Source organism: Danio rerio, chromosome 19, assembly GCF_052040795.2.
Source record: "Danio rerio strain M-AB ecotype USA chromosome 19, GRCz13ab, whole genome shotgun sequence".
NCBI classification, from domain to species: Eukaryota; Metazoa; Chordata; class Actinopteri; order Cypriniformes; family Danionidae; genus Danio; species Danio rerio.
In genome coordinates, this window is record NC_141039.2 from 22,275,764 (window position 1) to 22,296,058 (window position 20,295).

A 20,295-nucleotide genomic window follows, 5' to 3' on the forward strand; every position below is an offset into this window, starting at 1 on the left:
ACGTTTCTTACATTTTGTGTAAAACTGAGGATACATCATTACTAATGAATATAGACCATTTTGAGTGATGTAAACAATAACAATGGTCCCACTTGTCAATTTTCATAGCTTTTGGGGAGATAAACATTTTTTAAATGTTGATAGATAACGGTATGACCGCTGTTTTAACATGGAATTATGATCATTGGATTGCATGTGATTGCAATGAAATATTTTTGATCCATTCCAAATGGTATATATATCAATAGGTGTTGTTTATCCCCTTGCATTCCTATAAAGCACCCTTGGCACATTTTTTTAATCCATTCATATAGTTGTTTTATGTAGTATCGATTACTACTTGAGTCATATTCTTTTATTTCAAACATAATCACACAATGTTAGGTTGTCTAATTTATATTTACAAAATCATTTTGTACATATGGAATATTGAATAGAAATGTCTTGTTTTTAATAAAAATAAAACAAATAAGATGAACGATGACAAACAGGTGAAAAGAAATCAGGTTTGAAAATCATGCAGCAAAACCCTAATTCATGAAATGATAAAAATGACTTATTTTCTAATCATACTAACTTGTATTATTTTTATTTTTGTACCATGTAGGAATAGGAGCAATGGCGAATAAAAGAAAATTGATTAAAGATTTTTCAATTACAAGTAATTAGTATTTTCGGACTGCATTGCAATAAATATTTATACACTGTAAAAAAAATCAGGGCTCCACAAAATTCATTCATGTTGTCTCAACTAGGCATGGAAAGATAAGCCAAGATTTTCTGTTATACTGTTCCTACGCTGTATAATGATCAATTAATCCTAACTGCATATGGCATTTAGGTCATTGTAACCCATTAAACTACAATAATCATGTTCTAACTAAATTTTATAAGGTATACAAGCTGTTTAACTTCAGTTTTGACTTAATATAAACTCAAGGGATTCATAAGATTCATTTTAATTCAGCTTAAAAATTGAAAGCAACCAGGATTTTTTACAGTGTGGGGTATATGTATGATTTTTTTCTACATTTTAGTTTTTAGGACAACGGTAGTTCCAGCAGAAAAGATATCCAAAGAATCTGTGCTTTTGAAACTAATGAAGACAGCAGAAGTCAATGATTCATTTAGACAAACTATTGAATTGTTTTTTTTTATAATTGAATTATATTGATTTCATTATAACATTGATTACTTAGCCTGACATGTTTACTGTTCCGAAATATTTTAAATCTTAAAATAAAATATATTGTGCTCAAAGAGGGGGAGAAAGTTTGTTTTTTTACCCACACATTTAAAGAAGAATATTAGCGCAGTGATCACAATACTGTACAACCGTGGTGTTTTTTATCAAAGGCTATAATACCGTCAGAATCTTATACTGGCCCATGCCTAGTCCCAACACAAATTGGGTAATTCAACTTCACAGATTGAAGTGGACTGAACAGAAAACTATGAAGTTGTCTCAAATAAATCTCAAGAATTGTGGTGTTTCAGCTCATTTTATAGAAGTACAGTTAAAGTCAGAATTATTAAATCCCCAGAATTATTAGCCCCTGTTCATTTTTTTCCTCAATTTCTGTTAACGGAGAGAAGGTTTACTCAACACATTTCGTAGCACAACAGTTTTAATAACTCATTTCTAATAACTGATTAATTTTATCTTTGTCATGATGACAGTAAATAACATTTTACTAGATATTTTTCAAGACACTTCTATACAGCTCAAAGTGACATTTAAAGGCTTAACTAGCTTAATTAGGTTAACTAGGCAGGTTAGGGTAATGAGGCAAGTTATTGTATAGCGATGGTTTGTTCTGTAGACTATTGAAACAAAATAAAGCTTAAGGGGCTAATCATTTTGACCTTAAAATGGTTTTTAAATTAAATTAAAAATTAATTACTGGGTGTATGTTATTTAATGTCATTAAATTAGTATTGATCTAAATGCCTGACAAGATATTTTTGTATATGAATGAACTATTGTAAAAATAAATCAAATTTTAGAACCTGTGTTTTGAAAATTGTGTTACATTTCTGCATGAGAGTCATTATTCTTTGCTTTTAGAAAAAGAGTAACAATTCTAATTATAATTTAAGCTGAAATTACAAAATCCTTAAGACTGAGTTTGGGGACAACTTAAATGTTTTACATTCAATCCACTTAAGTTTGCATCTACAAAAGGATTTATTGTATGTTGTGTGGTAATATTTTGTTAGTGTGTAGATGGAGCTTCACCTGTGATACGGCAGCTTGCTGCAATTTTAATTTCACTAATCGATATAATAAAGTTGAGTCTGAGTCTTTAATAAATTAACTTAATTGATTTGTTAGGACAACATGAATGAATTGTTTGGAGCGCTGCATTTATTAGAGTGTACCAAATAGAAAATGAAAGCTGCATTACACCTGTACTGTTTGGATATTTGATCCATTTATACATATGCTTGAGTGAGTGAACGGCTGATACTGAGAATCATAAAGTGGCGATTCAGCTATTAAACTGTGCATTAAAAACTTTTGCAGGATCCTACAAAAAAGCTTTTGTTGTGTTTGAAAGCATCCGCACAACAAGAACGAGCACACAAGGTTCTTCATTAGACAAGCATGGAGTCTTTTGCCATTTTAGACCATCGGCCATATTGTTTTCACCTATAGGCATTTCAGCTCAGTGGAGTGGAAGAGAAAGAGGAAGTTCTGAGAACAATCCATTGTTCAGATTCTACTCCCTGATGCGGCCAGGAAATGACATGAGGCCAACACTCCTAAAAATTGATTTTAAATTTGATTAAATATACATATAAATACTACAGCCAGTCTAGAGAGACCATAAAACGGGCTTTGGCAGGCTTATAGGTTACATGTCGCTAACTGCAACCGTCTGTAAGTCAATGAATCATTCTTTTTTTTTTTTTTTTTTTTTTGTACAAAGAGGATGTTAAAGATTCTTGGTCACATCATCACATATTTTTCTTTGTAGATAATGTGATCGCATGCGACCAATTTTTAAAGCATGATGTGGTGAGTTTACTGTAAAACAAATCTGTTAATTAACAATTTCCCGCATTGTGTGATTCATTTAGCATTTTGTCCCGCATTTGAAAAGGCTCCAACACCCATTGATTTTGGAAAGTTTTGTTTTTTACATGTTTAATAGTTTGAAATAATATAGTGTCTTTGCTGGTGATGCATGGGACAATAACCATTTTCAAGGTATACCGCAAGTTTTTAAAACTGACAAAATTTTGCTACAGTTTATGTAAGATTTTTTTTAACCTTTTTTTGTTTTTAGGACAACAGTATCTCCAGCAGGAAAGATATACAAAGATGCCATTTTAAATGGTAAAGAAATCTGTGTTTTTGAAACTAAAGAATATGGCAGAAGTCAATGGTTTATTTAAATTATTTAGCCTGACATGTTTACTGTTCTAAAATATTATAAACATTTCTCAAAATAAAATGTATTGTTTTCAAAGAGAAAAAGGTTTTTGTTTTTTACCCAGACATTTGAAAAGAGTATATTTTAGAGCAGTGATCATAATACCGTGAAACCGTGACATTTTTATCCAAGGTTATCATACTGTCAGAATCTTATACCGGCCCTTGCCTACTGTAGGTGATGTGATGTATTTATATTGTTTCAAACTAATAATATTTCAATAGAAGTCATCTTTTTTAAACTGTAGTTACATTTTCAATATCAAAAATTTCAAGGGCAGATCAGGACCCCAATTTAAAAGCATAAATAAACAGAAAATACCAGTGAACCATGAATTACAGGAAACTTAATTAGTATACAGATGAAGTCACAATTAATAGCGCGCCTTTTATTTTTTTTCTTCTTTTTTTTAATATTTCTCAAATGATGTTTAACAGAGCATGACAATTTTCACAGTATGTCTGATAATATTTTTTCTTCTAAAGAAAGCTTATTTGTTTTATTTCATCTAGAATAAAAGCAGTTTTTAATTTTTCAAAAGCCATTTTAGGTTAAACTTATAAGCCCCTTTAAGTTATATTTTTTTCAATAGTCTACCGAACAAACCATAATTATATAATAACTTGCCTAATTACCCTGACCTGCCTAGTTATTCTAATTAACTTAGTTATGCCTTTAAATGTCACTTTAAGTTGTATTTAGAAGTGTCTTGCAAAAATTTCTAGTAAAATATTATTTACTGTCATCATGGAAAAGATGAAATAAATTAATTATTAGAATAGAGTTATTAAAACTATCACGTTTTGAAATGTGTTGAAAAAATCTTCTTTGATAATCAAAAATTGGGGAAAAACAGGGGGGCTAATAATTCAGGGGATTTTATAATTCTGATTTCAACTGTACTTCTATAAAATGAGCTGAAACACCAAAATTCTTGAGATGTATTTGGGACAACTTCATTGTTTTCAGTTTAGTTCACTTCAATCTGTTAAGTTAAATCACCCAATTTGTGTTGGGACTAGGCATGGGTACAGGGGGCCAATAATTCTGACTTCAACTGTATGTTTTCTATGTTAATAAATCTTACATTTGCTTTGGTTTAAACATGTCACTGTAGCTTTGAAAAGAAAGAAGAACATCTTCATATTGTGCATTTACTGCAATTATCTTATCTTTTAAGAAATGAGTGACTCGAGACTAAATATTTCTATATTTTAAATAGGCAACAGAAATCCTATACTTAGTTTGTTGCTAAAGGAACACACTTTATTGAGTGTAATATAAATAAATGATTAAAAAGTGCTCTCACACTACTCAGTTTGCACATAATGTTAAAGCCTCACAACTTGTAAACAATATTTTGCTATATTTTTGTTACATGACACATTTTCCTTCCTACATTAAATGCCAGTAATTAAATGTAATAAATTAAAAAGACAATTGGACACATAAAAAATTCTTCACTTAGCACAATGCCCTTGAATTTGGGCTTTCTTCAAAAAAAAAACATATATCCAATCGGTGTGTAAATGAACAAAGTTCGACATAAAAAAGTCTTCAATAGCAACTGTACCCATTGAAACAGAAAATGTACAATATCTTTTTTTTTTAATGAATGTAAACTTTAACATTTAAATTGAACATTAAAAATATAATTTAAATTTCCTTTAAATGTACTTTATTCTTATTCCTGTGCTTTACAAAAATCATGGAATTTTTAGCCTTTAGGAACTCTGCAAGAATTGTACACTTTTATTTAAGTGTGTGACAACAAATGTTTATCTAGCCTTGTTCCGGTAAGATGAGCAAAATACTTGCTTTACAGGTCTGTTATATTTTAAACACTGCAGTCAAAGAAACCCTCTAATCAAACATATATAAACCATTTTTATAAAATCTCTTATGGTTCTCAATCATCTTTTTTGTTTGCTTAAAATGAGCTCCTGACCAACTTCGTAGAATCTTGATTTTTGAGGGCCCACAGTCAAAGGTCAGGCCCACCTCCACACACGGGTTATGTAACTTGTTTTGTCCCTAAAATGAATTAAAAGCATTAAAGTTTATGCCTTTTTAGTCTTTTTTTCTCAGCTCAGTAAAATGAAAATAAACATTTGAAGTTAAACATCTGAAGGCAGCAAAACAATTTAATTAAGCCATGGTATACAAATAAGTTATCTATGGTAGAATTTGATTTATTTCTTTTCTCTTTTTATTTTATTTGCTTATTAATGGATAATCTTTGTCACAATATTCCATGAATTCAAAATAAGATATTAAAGAATACACGTACAGTGCAACTTTAATCATTTACAAGGCATCCATAATAACAATAATAATAAAATGTTTAGCCACATCAGATTACAATTTACGCTTCAAAGTCGATGATTTTTTTTTTCAAATAACGAAACAAGACAAAGTGAAGGAATAACTAGATGAACGTTAGAAAACCTACAATTTTAACTAATGTCAAAATACATCTTTATTTAGGAATAAATTATACGAACATAAGGAAGCATGTTATATCTATTTGACTTGGTAAATATTAACCGTATGAGTTATTTGACATGAACACAGGAAGCACGTTAGAAAAAAAAACAGTTGGGAAGATGTGAATCAGAACCGCCATTTTCTTAAAAAAATGCACAGGGGTTCATACAGTCTAGAACATAAGCATCGACTAAGCTGTCAAACAATTATATCGCTAAAACAAAATTAACAGAGAAATAATCGTTTTCAATGAATTACTTGCTTGTTTAGTACGTTTAGAGAAAATTGCTATAAGTTAGACGAAACTTGCATTAAAGTTTCTGAAAGCAATTAATTCGTATAAAACATGGCGATACTGGACATACTGTTCCATACATTCGCTCAGCGACGGACACAAGTTGAAAATTTACTAATAAATCCTTAAACGGTCCGTATATAACGTTTTATAACTGACACTGTGCTTAAATCCATTGTTCTTCAACGAAGGCGAAGAAAACAAATGCTTTTAGCCGCTTGTTAGTATATAATCTATAGGATAAGTTTACAAGAATTTATGTTTTCGTTCGATTCACTTATTCGACTGAAAATAGTGAATTATCACGGTGCTTGGTAAGAAATTCCTTTGGAATCTTTCGTCAAAACCGATATACACCTCACTCCATACAACTTACACATTGTTTTCCTATAGAAAGCGTCTCCCCTGACGGGAGGGAGCAACGGGTCGCATTCCTTTCGGTAACGTGTATTCAAAGCAACCTCATAACTATTCTGCACAGATGTAAATGTTTGTTGGTTGTTATGTACGTTTACATTATCACAGTCTGTATAAAAAGTTTACCATATGAAATGAACGGTGCAAAAGGAGGGCAATGGTATGAAAATGAGCTTCTGATCTGACCAACGAATGAGGGGAGGAGAATCCCCGCATGTGTGCTAGACAAAAGGACTGGGTACCTAAGGCATTGTATAAAGTAAGACATTCCGCGACAATTGTAAACAAATAACCACAAGTTTGCAGTATTAGAAAATTTCCTATACAACACATTCATGCGAAATGCCTCGAAATACCTCATGAAAACGAAGTCCTCCTCCACTTTTTCTGTGCATGTATTTTACGGTTTGAATCTGAAACAACGCGAAATGTATGTAGAATGTGTTCCGGTTTCTTATTTCAGACTGGCTGAAGGAAGTCTAACCCATAGTAATTGTTTCGCGCCTGGATTTGTAACGAAGAGCAGTGGATGAAAACCAATGAATGAACAGTCGACGCAGCAGACAGCCAGAGTAGTAAAGCAGAAGGAGCTGCGCTCTCATTGGTCTCCTGCTTGTCCAATAGGAGCGCAGCATGTGCGTGCCATTCTACTGTAGTATTTCAGTTGTGTGAGCTGGAGCTATACTACTGGCACCCAGGCCCATGCTGTCTGACTTGAAGTCAGCTTTTTTTCCTTTTCTTTTTCTTTTTTTACTCATTACACTTGTGGGTGCCATTTAAAGTGAACACCTGTGGAAATGAAAGAAGCTAGTTATATTTTATTATGAGAAAACTGAGATTTGAGGGCTCTTCGTACCAGGATTTAAATTGTGCACGTGGATATTTTATTTGTGTTATAAAAAAGCTAATGTATACAGTAAAGCTTACTGTAATTCAGTGTATGTCTGTGTTTCTTAAGAAAGGTTAATGGCCATTTACTAGATAAAATGTGGGATAAATTGTCGAGAAATACAAACCAAATTATCGTAAATGTACACAGTTGGAAAGATGACAAAAAAATTCAAATAAACATTTATTATCCGTTCTGAATTTTTATTAGTAGTCCTACACCAAAAGGGAAACTCATTCGAAAATGGCCTCCATCAGGCTAATATTTTCACATCAGATTTCACAACATGCGTGCATATAGGCCTAATTGTTAATAGGCTACTGTCAAAGTAAAATGCATAAAAATAGCATCTTTAATTCAAATGAATTTTATTTCACAACCATTTCAATGCTTCGCATGGCGTCTGTTTAAATCAAAGATGTATTGGATATGTTTTTCACATAGCTAATTTAAACGCCAGGTAACAAAAATGATCGCAGACTAAAAAAAATCAGTAACCATGTTATGCCACTACCAGCCTTGTAGAAAGACTTTTCTTGCTTCAAGTACTCACATTTAGCAAATTCATTTCCGAATAAAATTGGAAAAATCTGTCTAACGTGGGCTATCGTAGACTCAACTGTGATTTTTTTCTGCACTTGATAACTTATCTATATAAATTGTATATTTACATTTGTTTGTGAATTTAGACATGTATACATGAAAAGAAGTCCAACACGACTTATGTGCATGTGTGTGTGTGTGTGTGGCAGAAAGCAAGGGGAGAGAGAGCGAGGCGCATAGGGCGTGGGCCCAGTGTAAATGTCTCCGCTTTACGTGGAAGGTCGAGCGAATTGCAGGCCGCACATGCAAAAATTACGCAACTCCAGTCTTCTGTGGAACAGTTCAATAATTTTCGGGGAACAAGTCTAAAGTGGCCATATTGCATGAACCAACTCAGAGGCCTAGGATCTCCTCCCCGCTGTGCCAGAAGGAGGCCCGCCTTTACCACTCACCATTACGACTTTTCAATGTTCTGCATGGCCCTCCCCTTTCTTTAGGCACCGGAAGTGTACAATTCGCTTTGTTCAATCAGGTTGGGTCACGTTACACTAGGTCACACATGTCAAATAGCCTACTGTAGACTTGCAGCGTGACACAAATGCACCACATATGTGGCTGTTTATAAATGCACAGTTACACACGTTAGTTGCGCTTGTGGTCTCAGATGTTTGCCATTCTTCTAATCCACGTAGGTCCTTTAATGTATAGATTGAAAAGTCCAACGATGTGGATGCTGTATGAATGGCAGCCCCTCCCCCTCGTCCTCTATATGGTAGCCCACCATAAGTGCAGATAAAGCCACAGTGCTGACTTAAAGCGCTGTGAGCGAGCGGCGTGCTACGCCTCTTTACAACTCCAGCAACAACCAATAAGAGCGCGGAACGGCATTAGCAGAGAAAAGTCCACCGAACGTAATATCATTGAACGGTATAGCCATAACGGCTAGCTTTGCGGTGCACGGGATCTCTGCAAATGCACGTAGAGAGGTTTTACCCCATCCCTCTCTCTCTTTCTCTCCATCACTCCCTCTCTATCTGTCCCCACCCCAGTCATCCCTGTGCCATTTTCCCCCAATCCGACACTTAATTGAGCAACCGGGACACCTCACGTGCAGGACTGATTTGTAGTTTGAACACGTGGCTCATTGAAAAAGGCAGAAGAACTTGGGTTTTTTTGATTTCCCGTTCTCTCGATGTTATTAAGAGGCGGCGCCTACACTAACGTGTGTGACAATTTAGTCGCATCGCCAAAGAGTAAAGAAACTTTCTCTATTTCCTCCCAGCCCTTGCCTCGCAGAGGTGACGGAATAAATTATTCAGCTCGCTCGAATCAAAAGAAAACGCGAGTGCGCGCAACCACGGCGGCGATCTCGTCCATCAAATATCTCAGTAGCTTTGAGTGATTGGGAGAACACTCCCAGACCCTCCGCTGAGCGACAGTGCGGTGCTCTCTACAAACACTGCCCATCCGAGCGACGCGATAAAGGGCTGCCTCTCTGCAACACGGTCGCTCATTTTCGTATACAACAAAATGAATAAGCTGTACATCGGGAACGTGAGCGAGCAGGCGAGCGCGCTGGACTTGGAAAGTATCTTTGAGCAGTGGAAGATACCTTTCAGTGCTCCCTTCCTCGTAAAAAGTGGCTACGCGTTTGTGGATTGCCCCGACGAGAAGGTAGCGATGAGGGCCATTGACACGCTTTCAGGTGAGACTTTTGTGCGTATGTGATTTTGTCCGCCCTTTAAATGAAGTACAATGCAACTGTAGCCTTTAACAATTAAATGCCTATGCAAAGCAGGGATTGTGTGCATTCAGTGAGCAAGCGCTCACTTTCAGTTTTTTTTTTAAACCACGGGTTTACTCGCTGAAGTGTCGTTTTAGACCCAGAATCACTGAAGGGCAAGGGTCTATGAAAGTTGCAGCGTTGCTTGTGTATGCAGGGCAAAATAAGAAATGTGTTCAACAACTCTGATGCCCAAGCGGCGAGTCGTTGAACACACTGTTTATTTGAATTAAAATGGGCTAGATTCTTCGCCCTGGCTTTAAAATGCACTTAACAGCTCGTGGTATACTTTCTGGAAGTGAACTGCACTGTTAGACACAATGTGTCTTTTTGTGAACTTTGTCATTGTAAAACTGTATCACTTATGTCGCTGCAATTACGAGCTCTAGAACACCAGGTGGTTGGCTTGCATTGGTGGCTTGTAGGCCTTTCGACTACTCCCCTCGTTTGCTCAATATGGACTCCAATGTGTTTGGGATGAGTGTAAATTGTGTAAAGCCTGCTATATTTGCCATAAACAGACTGTCCACTAATTTATACATTCTCATTTTTGTTCTTAAAGTCAATGTCTCGCTGCTCGTGGCTAGGCCTTCGCTCAAGCGTGGGGGCAAATTTGTCTTCCATGTTTAACCTCTGGGAATTTTGTATCTATACTATTTTAATTAAACAGGTTTTACATTAGGATATTTTAAATATTTTTCTGACACCGTGAAGTGTGGTTTTATACACGTTACGTAAATGTGTTTTATATTTGTGTAGGCTACTTTCGTATATTTAAAGTCTATCACACAATAAACATTTTTGATTTAAATTATAATGTGATTTTACTGAATTATAATTAATATTTTTTCAGGAAAAGTAGAACTCCACGGAAAAGTCTTAGAAGTGGAGCACTCTGTCCCTAAGCGACAAAGGTAAGATTCATGTGTAATTCATGCAATTTAATAAAAATGGCTGGATCCAGACTTTTGCTTGGAATTATTATTTCTAAATATTTTCCACACAATAGACATGTATTTAAATCCCCAAAGACTCCTTTGATTTGATTTTCCTTCATATGGTCCATTAAAATCGTATGTGCAAGCGAAATGATGGTGGCGTCTGTTTTATGTAGGCTATCAGTATTAAATGCAGATCTGATGGCTTGTTTTAGTAACAAAAAAAGGTTTGCGAGCTCCTGATTGAACCTCAGTGCCAGCGTGTGGAATGTGGGTTTTTGTAATACATCTGAGGCTCTTGATGAACTAAATTCCCATATTTCTGGACATTTAGGCCCTGACAAAACGCAGCCAAGAAACGTAGCAGAGATGTGCAAAGTGAGAACGCAAACGTTGTAAATGGGACCGCACGTTGCACATGAATGTGTATTTATGGAGCCATGCTTGCTGTGGCGTCCATTTAAGAAGAAACTACTATTCAGTCATGCCGTTCAGTGCTTCCGCCCCCTCTTTCCCCTCCTCGCGCTGCTCAGGCACGAGATGGACTCCTCAGCGCGCGTGGATTGCAAGGGTCGAGGTCTTGTCACGAAAACTGGTTTGTGGGTGCACAGGAACTGTAACGACCAAACCTGATGTAATCCCCCAAAACACTGTTTACTAGCCAGGTACGATAAGGTTGATGTTTTATCAGATATCAAATTGACGTAACGACATGATATAAAATGAACATTTGCCTTATTTACAAATTACATCTACCTTTCGTACATATAGGCTGTTTGATAATTTCCTGACTGTTGGTTTTTAGAAAAAAGCGAGTGATTTCATTTAATTATTTTTTGTGTACACATTTCCACGCAGATTGTGTACGATACGTATTGGTTTAAACGTTTAGACCTCAATTTTAATATGCTACGTAGTGTTTGTTTTCTTCACATTGGGTCTTTTTCTATTATTCGTAATAGTTAAACACGTTTTTAATTTATTTCTAATAGTTCAATTAGATGTTATATTTACGTTAACTCAAACATTATTTTTGCCTTTTAATTTCATTCACGACACAAAAATGGTTTAATCTATTGAGTTTAAGGGTAATTTAATTAAGTGTATTATAATGGTGTGTGTGTGCTGCACCAGTGCCATCCATGTTGATAGAAACAGGTCAGAGGTTGTGTATTTAAGTTTGTTTGAACTAGGAGCCAATGAGAGTTAAGTATAGTGAAATGCATGATGGGAGTGATCTTGCATTCTATCATCTGAGCTTTGTATAGGACCTATCCTTTATGTACACAAACACGCATAACATAGGTAAAGTTGGCCCCTTAACTCTCATTATGTGTGTGTAAGTGTACAAAAGCGTGGTGTGCGTACTGTGGAGCCATTTTCTGGGAGATTTTGTGTGGTCAGGACGGCAGTGTGTGTATATAAATTATAATATAGAATATTCACCTATTTGAACTTGCATTTTTTTAATAGAACTATAATAGCATAATTTATGCAAAAAAAAAAAAACATTTGAGTTCTTAAACCAGGTTTGTTTACACTATTGGCCTTAAGGTTTTTGGTTGCATACTTCGTTTTTCTTTTTAACTAGCTTCCTCTTCATTACTAGCATAGCTGTTTTCACTCAGAGGTGTGTGTGTGTTGCACACGTATGACTTGAAGGGGGGCCCCAATGGGTGTGGGAAAAAGGGTCTTCAGCTTGAAAAGATACTCTGTTGTGTGTGTGTAAAAAAAAAAAAAAAAAAAAAAGTTTGCCATCAATGTTAAAAAAAATTATATAAAAAACTTTGTTGCTGTTAATTTCTCCAAATATTTAATACATTAATTTGATAAATTTGATCACATCATAAGCTGTAAAAATGATAGTTTATCAAAGTATTGTTAGTAATTCAGTGTGAAGCCTCACATTCAGTCTATAAACCGTGTTGGTATAGTTGCTGTCCTGCTGTATTTTTTTATGCATATTTCATTTATGCAAAAAGTGTAGCTGATTTTTATTTTTTTATCAGCTTTGTAGTGTTTTTTTCTTTTATGTTCTTTTAGTCTTTATAACATGAAAATTGAAAATAATGAAGTGTTAAATAATGTTTTTGTTGCTTGTATATGAAGATAATATGCAGCCATGTTTCCTGGTTCCTCCTGGAATGTTTGCATTGGGTAGTCTACTGCAGCCCCCCATTGTTCTATGTATGTTCATACACATGCTCGCTCACAGACAGTTATGATGCATGTCGGTTGGATTTTGTAGTAAATGAAGATGCCTCTACTTCCGTTACGTCACAGCAAAACCCCCACCCCTTATTCCTCTTCTCTGTAGGCTAAACTGTATCCATGGTTACCAGACCCCACCCCCCGGGGGCAGAGAGAGTTTCTGTTACCCTGAAATGGGGCACTAACACCCCACCCCCGTCCTAACCACACACACACACACACACACACACACACACACACACACACACACACACACACACACACTCCCCTCTTGCTCCTATAGCTTAATCTGCTGTAGGAGAACATTCCATATTGCATTCCCATCGGAATGCAGCCCAGGACGGGAAAAGCACTCCAATCCCACCAAATTCCTCAAAAGACAGTGGAAGTTTTTAATTCGTACATCAAACCACGAACGCTGTACCGCTGGGCTTCAGTTCACTTTACACAAATAAAAAGGTTTACCTATTTTTTAGATATAAGATTTATTATTATTATTATTATATTTGATTGCACATACACCTTTAAGTTTTACCTGGGCTTTTCCCCCTATTTGATGGTCTTTTTCAGTGGTTCATTCAGCAGAGTGCTTCTGTATATTTTTATTTTTTAGGAAAAAATTTTTTTTTCCTAGATATGTTTTTGTGTATTAAAAAATTAAACATTGTATGTATTGCAGTGTATAGGTTATGTAATTGTCAGGGCTTTTTGCCACAGTGGGTATTTAGTGAAGCATGGACAGCTGCTTGTACGCTGTAGTATGGTGTGCAACCCATATTCTGAAGCTCTAAATTATTTGTACATTATTAAAGAAACTGTTTTCTTAGATTTTCCTCAATGGCAGCTGTTACTTGTTAGAAATGTAGTGTAAGCATTAAACTACCTGTGGGATTTTTGCCTCGCTGGTCATCGCATATAGAATGAAATTTGGATTGCGCTGCATAAGATTTGACCGGAGGCGCGCACGTTGGGGAAAACATGTCCAGGAATCACACAGAGATGTTGAATGCGAGTTGTGATGCATTTTTATAATTCTTAAGATGACTACAAGTGATTGTTCTCATTTTAACATCCACACTCTTCATCAGTGCAAATGTCCCTTACAGCATTCTTCTCCAGGCCTTACCCTATTTAGCGTTACAAAGCTTGAGTGAACTTTTTTTTATTATTACTTTTTTTTTTTAAAGCAAGCTTTAGCAAGATTATATGTAATCAACTTTTTCTTTATATATATATATATATATATATATATATATATATATATATATATATATATATATATATATATATATATAATCAGCTAATATTATATACAGTTGCATTTGCTGTTTGTTCACACTGCTTATTTAAATTAAGCTGAAACGACGCAGTTGAGTTTTTTGGAAAGAGATAACTTGTTAATTTCACTAAAACTAAATTAAATACTTTTGTTTTATCCCAATACAAATTGATTGTGTGGAACCTGGTGTTTTCTACACACAGTAGCTGTTACTGATTTAGAGCACAAGTCATTTTGGATACCTATACAGTGTTGCTCTATTTGTATTCTTTACCTGAGCAGAAATTTCCATGCTTTAGAAGTGACAATTATATTCAGCATAAATATTGTTGTTTAGAGTACCCTTGCTGCGGACTGTTGAAGCAAGATTGATGCTTGATCTCCGTTTAACTGTCTACAGCAAAGATACTCAATTCTAAATTGTCTCATAGTCGTAATTAAAACAGATTTTTTTCCCCCAGTGGTTTACTGTCTTTTTATGGAGGCAAAAGCTGACATTTCGGTGACCTGTAACTAGAAAGCAATACGCTAAATAATCTGCATCAAGCATTGATGGTGTGAAGCACTCCTGTTGATGCACGCTGATTGCTTGAAGCACCTATGGGCCTCAACATCACTTTACTCCATTATGGTGGATCAGTTGCTTTAACACTAGTATGCTATGAGTTGTCCATTATTGCTCACTACTTAGACCCTGAACTATGTTGCATGTGTGATACACACACGTGTGTGTATGTGTGAGACTGTCTACCTGTTCAGGTAGAGGCATGTTTGTTCCCATGTCCTCTGTACATTCTGTTCTTTTCAGTGTTAGTGTGTGTAAATATGCAAGTATACAGAGTTTGAACTTTGGAGTTGTGGGCAGTTATAGATCTTTCGCAATCGCCGCACCAAAACATACACAATGTTAATGACAGTATTGGTCTTGAATTAGTTATTCTTACAGAGCAGTATAAAATTTTACTGGGTCTGTGTGAACCTGAATGAAGTTAATAATGCTGTGTGTTATTGAATCTGAAGCAAGTGTGCAGAATTTTTCTCAGTATTGTTTTTTTTTCTTCTTGGAATTATTCATTTTGCAGTTTGTTGGAATTTTATCCAAGTTGACTTGCTTCTTGTACTCGTAGTAAACATTAAATGCCATGTCAGGGTCCTTGACAGCTGCAGGTGATGAATTTTGTTCAAGTTCGGTTTGAAGAAGAATAAGTCATTGCATTAATTGACTAATTAGTTTATTCTTAAATCAATTTGGTTATCCCTGACCATTGAGTTCAGAGACGATGTAGAATTGATTTTATAACAACATAACCTATGGTATATGTGTGAAGCAAGTATCTTAAACCTCTAAGTTGCCCCAACATTTGTCACATTATCTACATGTGGGCATATAGCAATATGCCAGACATCTGACATAATGACCTCTTGTATTGTCAGATTTTATATCTCTGCAAGATATGCAAAATTAATCTTGTATCTACAACTGAAAGTTAATTAATGTACATCGGGGCTGGTCATGTACATGTTTTAAATCCTGGTTGAGAGCAGCAATACCAGTGATGTTTAAACTGAGTCTACGGGGTGTTAGTCAGGTTCCATGGAGCAGCAAAACCTGCTGGGAACAGTTTTTATTTTTGTTTTATTGAATTGTCAAGTATATTTTGTAGATGCAGCTGTAAATGTTATCAGAGATTCTGAGGTAAAGTGGACTATCAGTTGGAATCTTCTGTGTCACTTTTTGAAATAGCTTCAGCCTATTTGAATGAGTTGACTTCCCCCTGACTTTGTGTGCTAAGAAACTAATTGAAATGTACACTTAACACACTGTTGGACTTTCACTCTTGAATGCACTGTACCTGATTATCGTCCTCGCTTCTAGTTCCATAAACATGATGTGCAGCCTTTGTGTCAATTATCCTGGATTAAACAAATACAACAACAACTATTTCCTTCAGATTCATGGGTGGTATTAGTGGACTGGTTTTAGTTAGGTACCTTTTAGTTTCTCAAAACATCAAATCCCAGATTTTGTTTGCTCCAGTTGATCAACTCCAGTCCCTCTTTTGGCAAACCTACAATCAGTGGCTCACAAAACTGCCTGTTGTCTGGTTAACTGATTGTAGAGCAAATTGAATTTACCTAAAGATGGGGATGCAACGATTAACCGATTTCACTATTATAGGCTTCTCAACACCACGTTTCTGCACGGAACAAAATTGTTGCAACTAAAAGTTATGGCAACTAGAGTTCCGAACTTGTACACTGAGGTGAATACCCATTAGATCAACTATGGCTGAGGCTAATAACTAAGGCCCCGTTTACGCTAGTGCGTTTTAGTTCTAAAACGGCGTTGTAGAATGAAAACGATCCGCGTCCACACTCGCGTTTTACCCAGCGTTTCTGAACTGCTCTCCGTCCACACCAAAACGCTGAAAACGCACATCACGTGACCACACACACACACACTCTCGGGCAAGCGCTCCAGCATTTCTACCCAGATGAGAGCTCTGCTTGTCGGACTGCTCATCACGCATCTCCCGCTGGATCTAATCTCACTATATTTGCTAAACGTGATATTTCATTCATGTTGTTGTCTTTATCTAACGACATAGGCCAATTCCGTGACTTTGGTCATTGGAATCTATTAAGTTACTTGTTCACGGGTAACATGTTTTGGTTAAGTGCAAAGATAAGTTAATGATTAATCCAGGTACATTGACTGATCGCTTGCCTTTATTTCCTACAATGTATAAACTTATTGTATGTTATACTTTTATAATTGTCGATTATTAAAACTGATATTCAGCAAAAGAGAGGGTGCGTTTTCTATTTTCACTGAAATTGAAAGGAGGCAGTTGCTATAGGCTCCGTTTTGTTATAAATATCCACAAAGTGAAGATGACGCTCATATATGCAGCACAACGCCTCAACATTTCTGCTGTCTGTTAAGTTTTCTAATATTAAAAAGAAAATAGGCAGTTCCTTAAATCATGTTTACATTTTATTGTTGAGAAAGTGAAACAACGTAGCCAAGGTAATGTGAATGAAGTTATAAAGTACACTGTTCCCTTTGAAGATTTACGCGTGTCCTCGGTATGTTTTCCATATCAAACTGAGAAGGGGGAGACTGCAGCCTTGATCAAACTTGCGAAGTCTGAACTTACAAGAAGAGGATGCGAGACTGAACTGTGTGTGGGCTACTTAATATTGAGGAAAAGCCCCAATCAGATAGGCGAACGTTTGCAGCCCCGCCTCCGTTTTCAGATGTCTCCGTCTTTCCCCATCCATACTGAGACGGAGCAGCAGCGTTTCAGAATGAAAACGGCCTCTCCAGCGTTTTCGAAACGCTCAGTTTTCGGCGATCGAGAACTCCGGCGTAGTGTGGACGGATGGCGTAACCGTAGCAAAACTTTTTCAAACTAAAACGCATTAGTGTAAACGGGGCCTAAGGGCTGTTCATTTTTTGCATGCACAAGTTTGTTTCTTGCGCATATAGGGAGCGATGCAATGTGCTCACAGTTTCCAGGTGCGCTTAGTTGAAAGAACTCAAGCTCACTGTGAGTCACATGGAAAGAACTAGACCATTCAGCTTCATACTTTGTATGTAATCCACACATTTCTACTCCAGACAAAAAAAAATACAAAATGAATATGTCAAACAAGTTCTTAATAAAAACAGAAGTGAAGTAGCTTTTGACCCAGTTTTGTTTTTTTCAAAAGAGAAATACTTGGCTAATATGATACTTGGATTTAGATTAGCCAGATTTTATTCATTTATTTTCATTGTAAAATTATTACTTGTTTAAATGCCAAAAAAAAAAAAAAAATTTTCACTCAAGTCCAAGGAGAAACTTTTTGCTGTATTATTTGGTTACTGATCAACTATAAATAAAACTTTAAAATAAGTTTTCATGTGTTTTTTTTCCCCTCTAAAAAAGTAGTGTTTTGAAATTAATGAATGCATAATAATGGTGATAACTTTTAAACCGTGATCATTCCTCGGACTATAATTGTACAACCAAAATCTGTAATCGTTACGTTTCTAGTGATAGAAGAACTTTTAAAGAACTTTAAATAAACTGTTCTAACAATAATTATTTTGAAAGATGAAAAAAAATCAAAAGCATGTGTTTTAAACAACCGGTGATGTCAATAATGAACCATTTTAAGTGTACATTCAGAATACACACTTTCTGTTTGCGGGTCTAGATATCAGGTCTGAGGTCTCCACTTAGACCATACCACCATCTTTCAGAGAGGATTAACTAGGGCTCTGTGATTTAATCAAAATCTAAATGCAATCGTGATTTGAAACGTAGGGATTAGCTAATCTTAAGAGGTTGTGATATGGGATATTTGGGAAATATTTCCCAAATGATGTTTAACAGAGCAAGGAAATTTTACAGTATGTTTGTATTTTTTTTTCATCTGGAGAGTTTTATGTTTTATTTCCGCTAGAATAAAAGCAGTTTTACATTACACAAGCCTTCATTAAACAATAACTTGCCTAATTACCCTATCATGCCTAGTTAACCTAATTTACCTAGTAGATGTCACTTTAAGCTGTATAGAAATGTTTTGAGAAATATATAGTAAAATATTATTCACTGTCATCATACGAAGATAAAATAAATCCGTTATTAGAAATTAGTTATTTCAATTTATGTTTAGAAATGGGTTGAAAAAAATCTCTGTTAAACAGAAATTGGGAAAAAATAAACAGGCAGATTATTGAGCTGAAGCTGAACTACAAAATAAAATCACAATCATAATATCTGTAAAAAAAATTGCAATTAGATATTTTCTCCAAATCACACAGCCTTAGATGTAACTTAACCTTAACTTTGATACGTTTCCGTAAAAAAATAATTTTTGTTTAGCCATTTTTAGTATTAAGTTGGCTATAGGATTATTCCCTATGTAGCTGCAATTTTCAGTAATTCTTTCAAAAACAAAAGTAGCTTCTGTTATTAATCATCTTAAAAATTAAATGAAATAAGGCTTTTTTTCTGCTGATCAGTTGTCAGAATTTTTTTTTAACCTATAATAACATTTTAGAAAGCTAAATGTCATGTTAAGAAAAAAAAAAGTTCTATTCCAATGCTTTTCTCTTAAAGCAATCACTGCTGTTTAGAATCTCTTTCAATCTAGACAGAGCTGACTTGTGAATTTTTTTTTTTTTTTTTACTACCTTGTGTAGTTTTATAATGACCTCTCTGTTTTTTGCAGGAGCTGTAAGCTGCAGATCAGGAATATCCCACCTCACATGCAGTGGGAAGTAAGTTCCCTTTTTTCATCTCCACTCTAGTTCTCTGAGGTGAAGGGGCTTGTACGAGGTGTGATGTTGAAGCAGTGCTGAGACTTGTTGGCTCACCACCACACCTCGGCAGCGCTGGCCACCAGACCTCCAGAGTAATGTCCTAGAATTTGACATCTTGCATCAAACAAGCTTGAACGCTCCACATTTAAATGCAATTTTATGTTTTTAAGGATTTTTTTTATCATGTATTTTACATCAGATACTCCTCTAGGCAGTTTTTGGGTAGCAGTTTGTTTTGTGTGTACATTTTATGAGTGTGTGGCTTGTATTTGGTGTGGTCTGAACTCCCGTAATCCTCATCATGTGATCTAGAGTTACAAAAATCACTACTGATCCTAAACACTGCAATTGTTTTCATTTAATATTTTGTGCACTGCAAGATGGATGGTCAATATCTGTCTTCTCTTGTTTGGTAAAGTGTAGATTGCAGCATAAATTGCATAAAAGCGTGAGATGTTGATCAGCTAAAAAAAAATAATAATAATAAATCCCTCTAACCCATCTTTGCTGTCCTTCACATATCAGATCTAAGTATCTGTAAAAGTGTTTTTGTGTGCCGCTCCGTATGCTGCTCTTTGCCCTGCCGCTTCTCATGTGAGCTCAAGACAAGATCTCACTGACCCTTTGAAAACTTTGCACGACAAGCTCTCTTTGCTCATCCCTCTTCCTCGCTTCATTCCTGTGCGTTTGCATGGC

At 35.5% G+C, this 20,295-nt stretch overlaps 2 protein-coding genes across 9 annotated transcripts in view; one reads left to right on the forward strand and one right to left on the reverse strand.

Moving 5' to 3' along the window:
• The window catches only part of rftn1a (raftlin, lipid raft linker 1a), a 213,844-nt gene that overhangs the window by 28,472 nt on the left and 165,077 nt on the right, over positions 1-20,295 (reverse strand). The gene's annotated exons all lie outside the window — the stretch shown is intronic.
• The window catches only part of igf2bp3 (insulin-like growth factor 2 mRNA binding protein 3), a 42,556-nt gene continuing 31,558 nt past the window's right edge, over positions 9,298-20,295 (forward strand). For 4 of the 5 annotated variants that reach the window (XR_015515741.2, XR_015515740.2, XR_015945140.1 and 1 more), the window contains exons 1-3: positions 9,298-9,776; positions 10,708-10,768; positions 19,509-19,557. Coding sequence is in view for 2 of the 5 variants with exons in the window: in XM_087293952.2 (XP_087150078.1) it covers positions 9,602-9,776; positions 10,708-10,768; positions 19,509-19,557 (285 nt within the window). In the remaining 3 variants the exon portion in view is untranslated. 5 annotated transcript variants of the gene reach the window in all.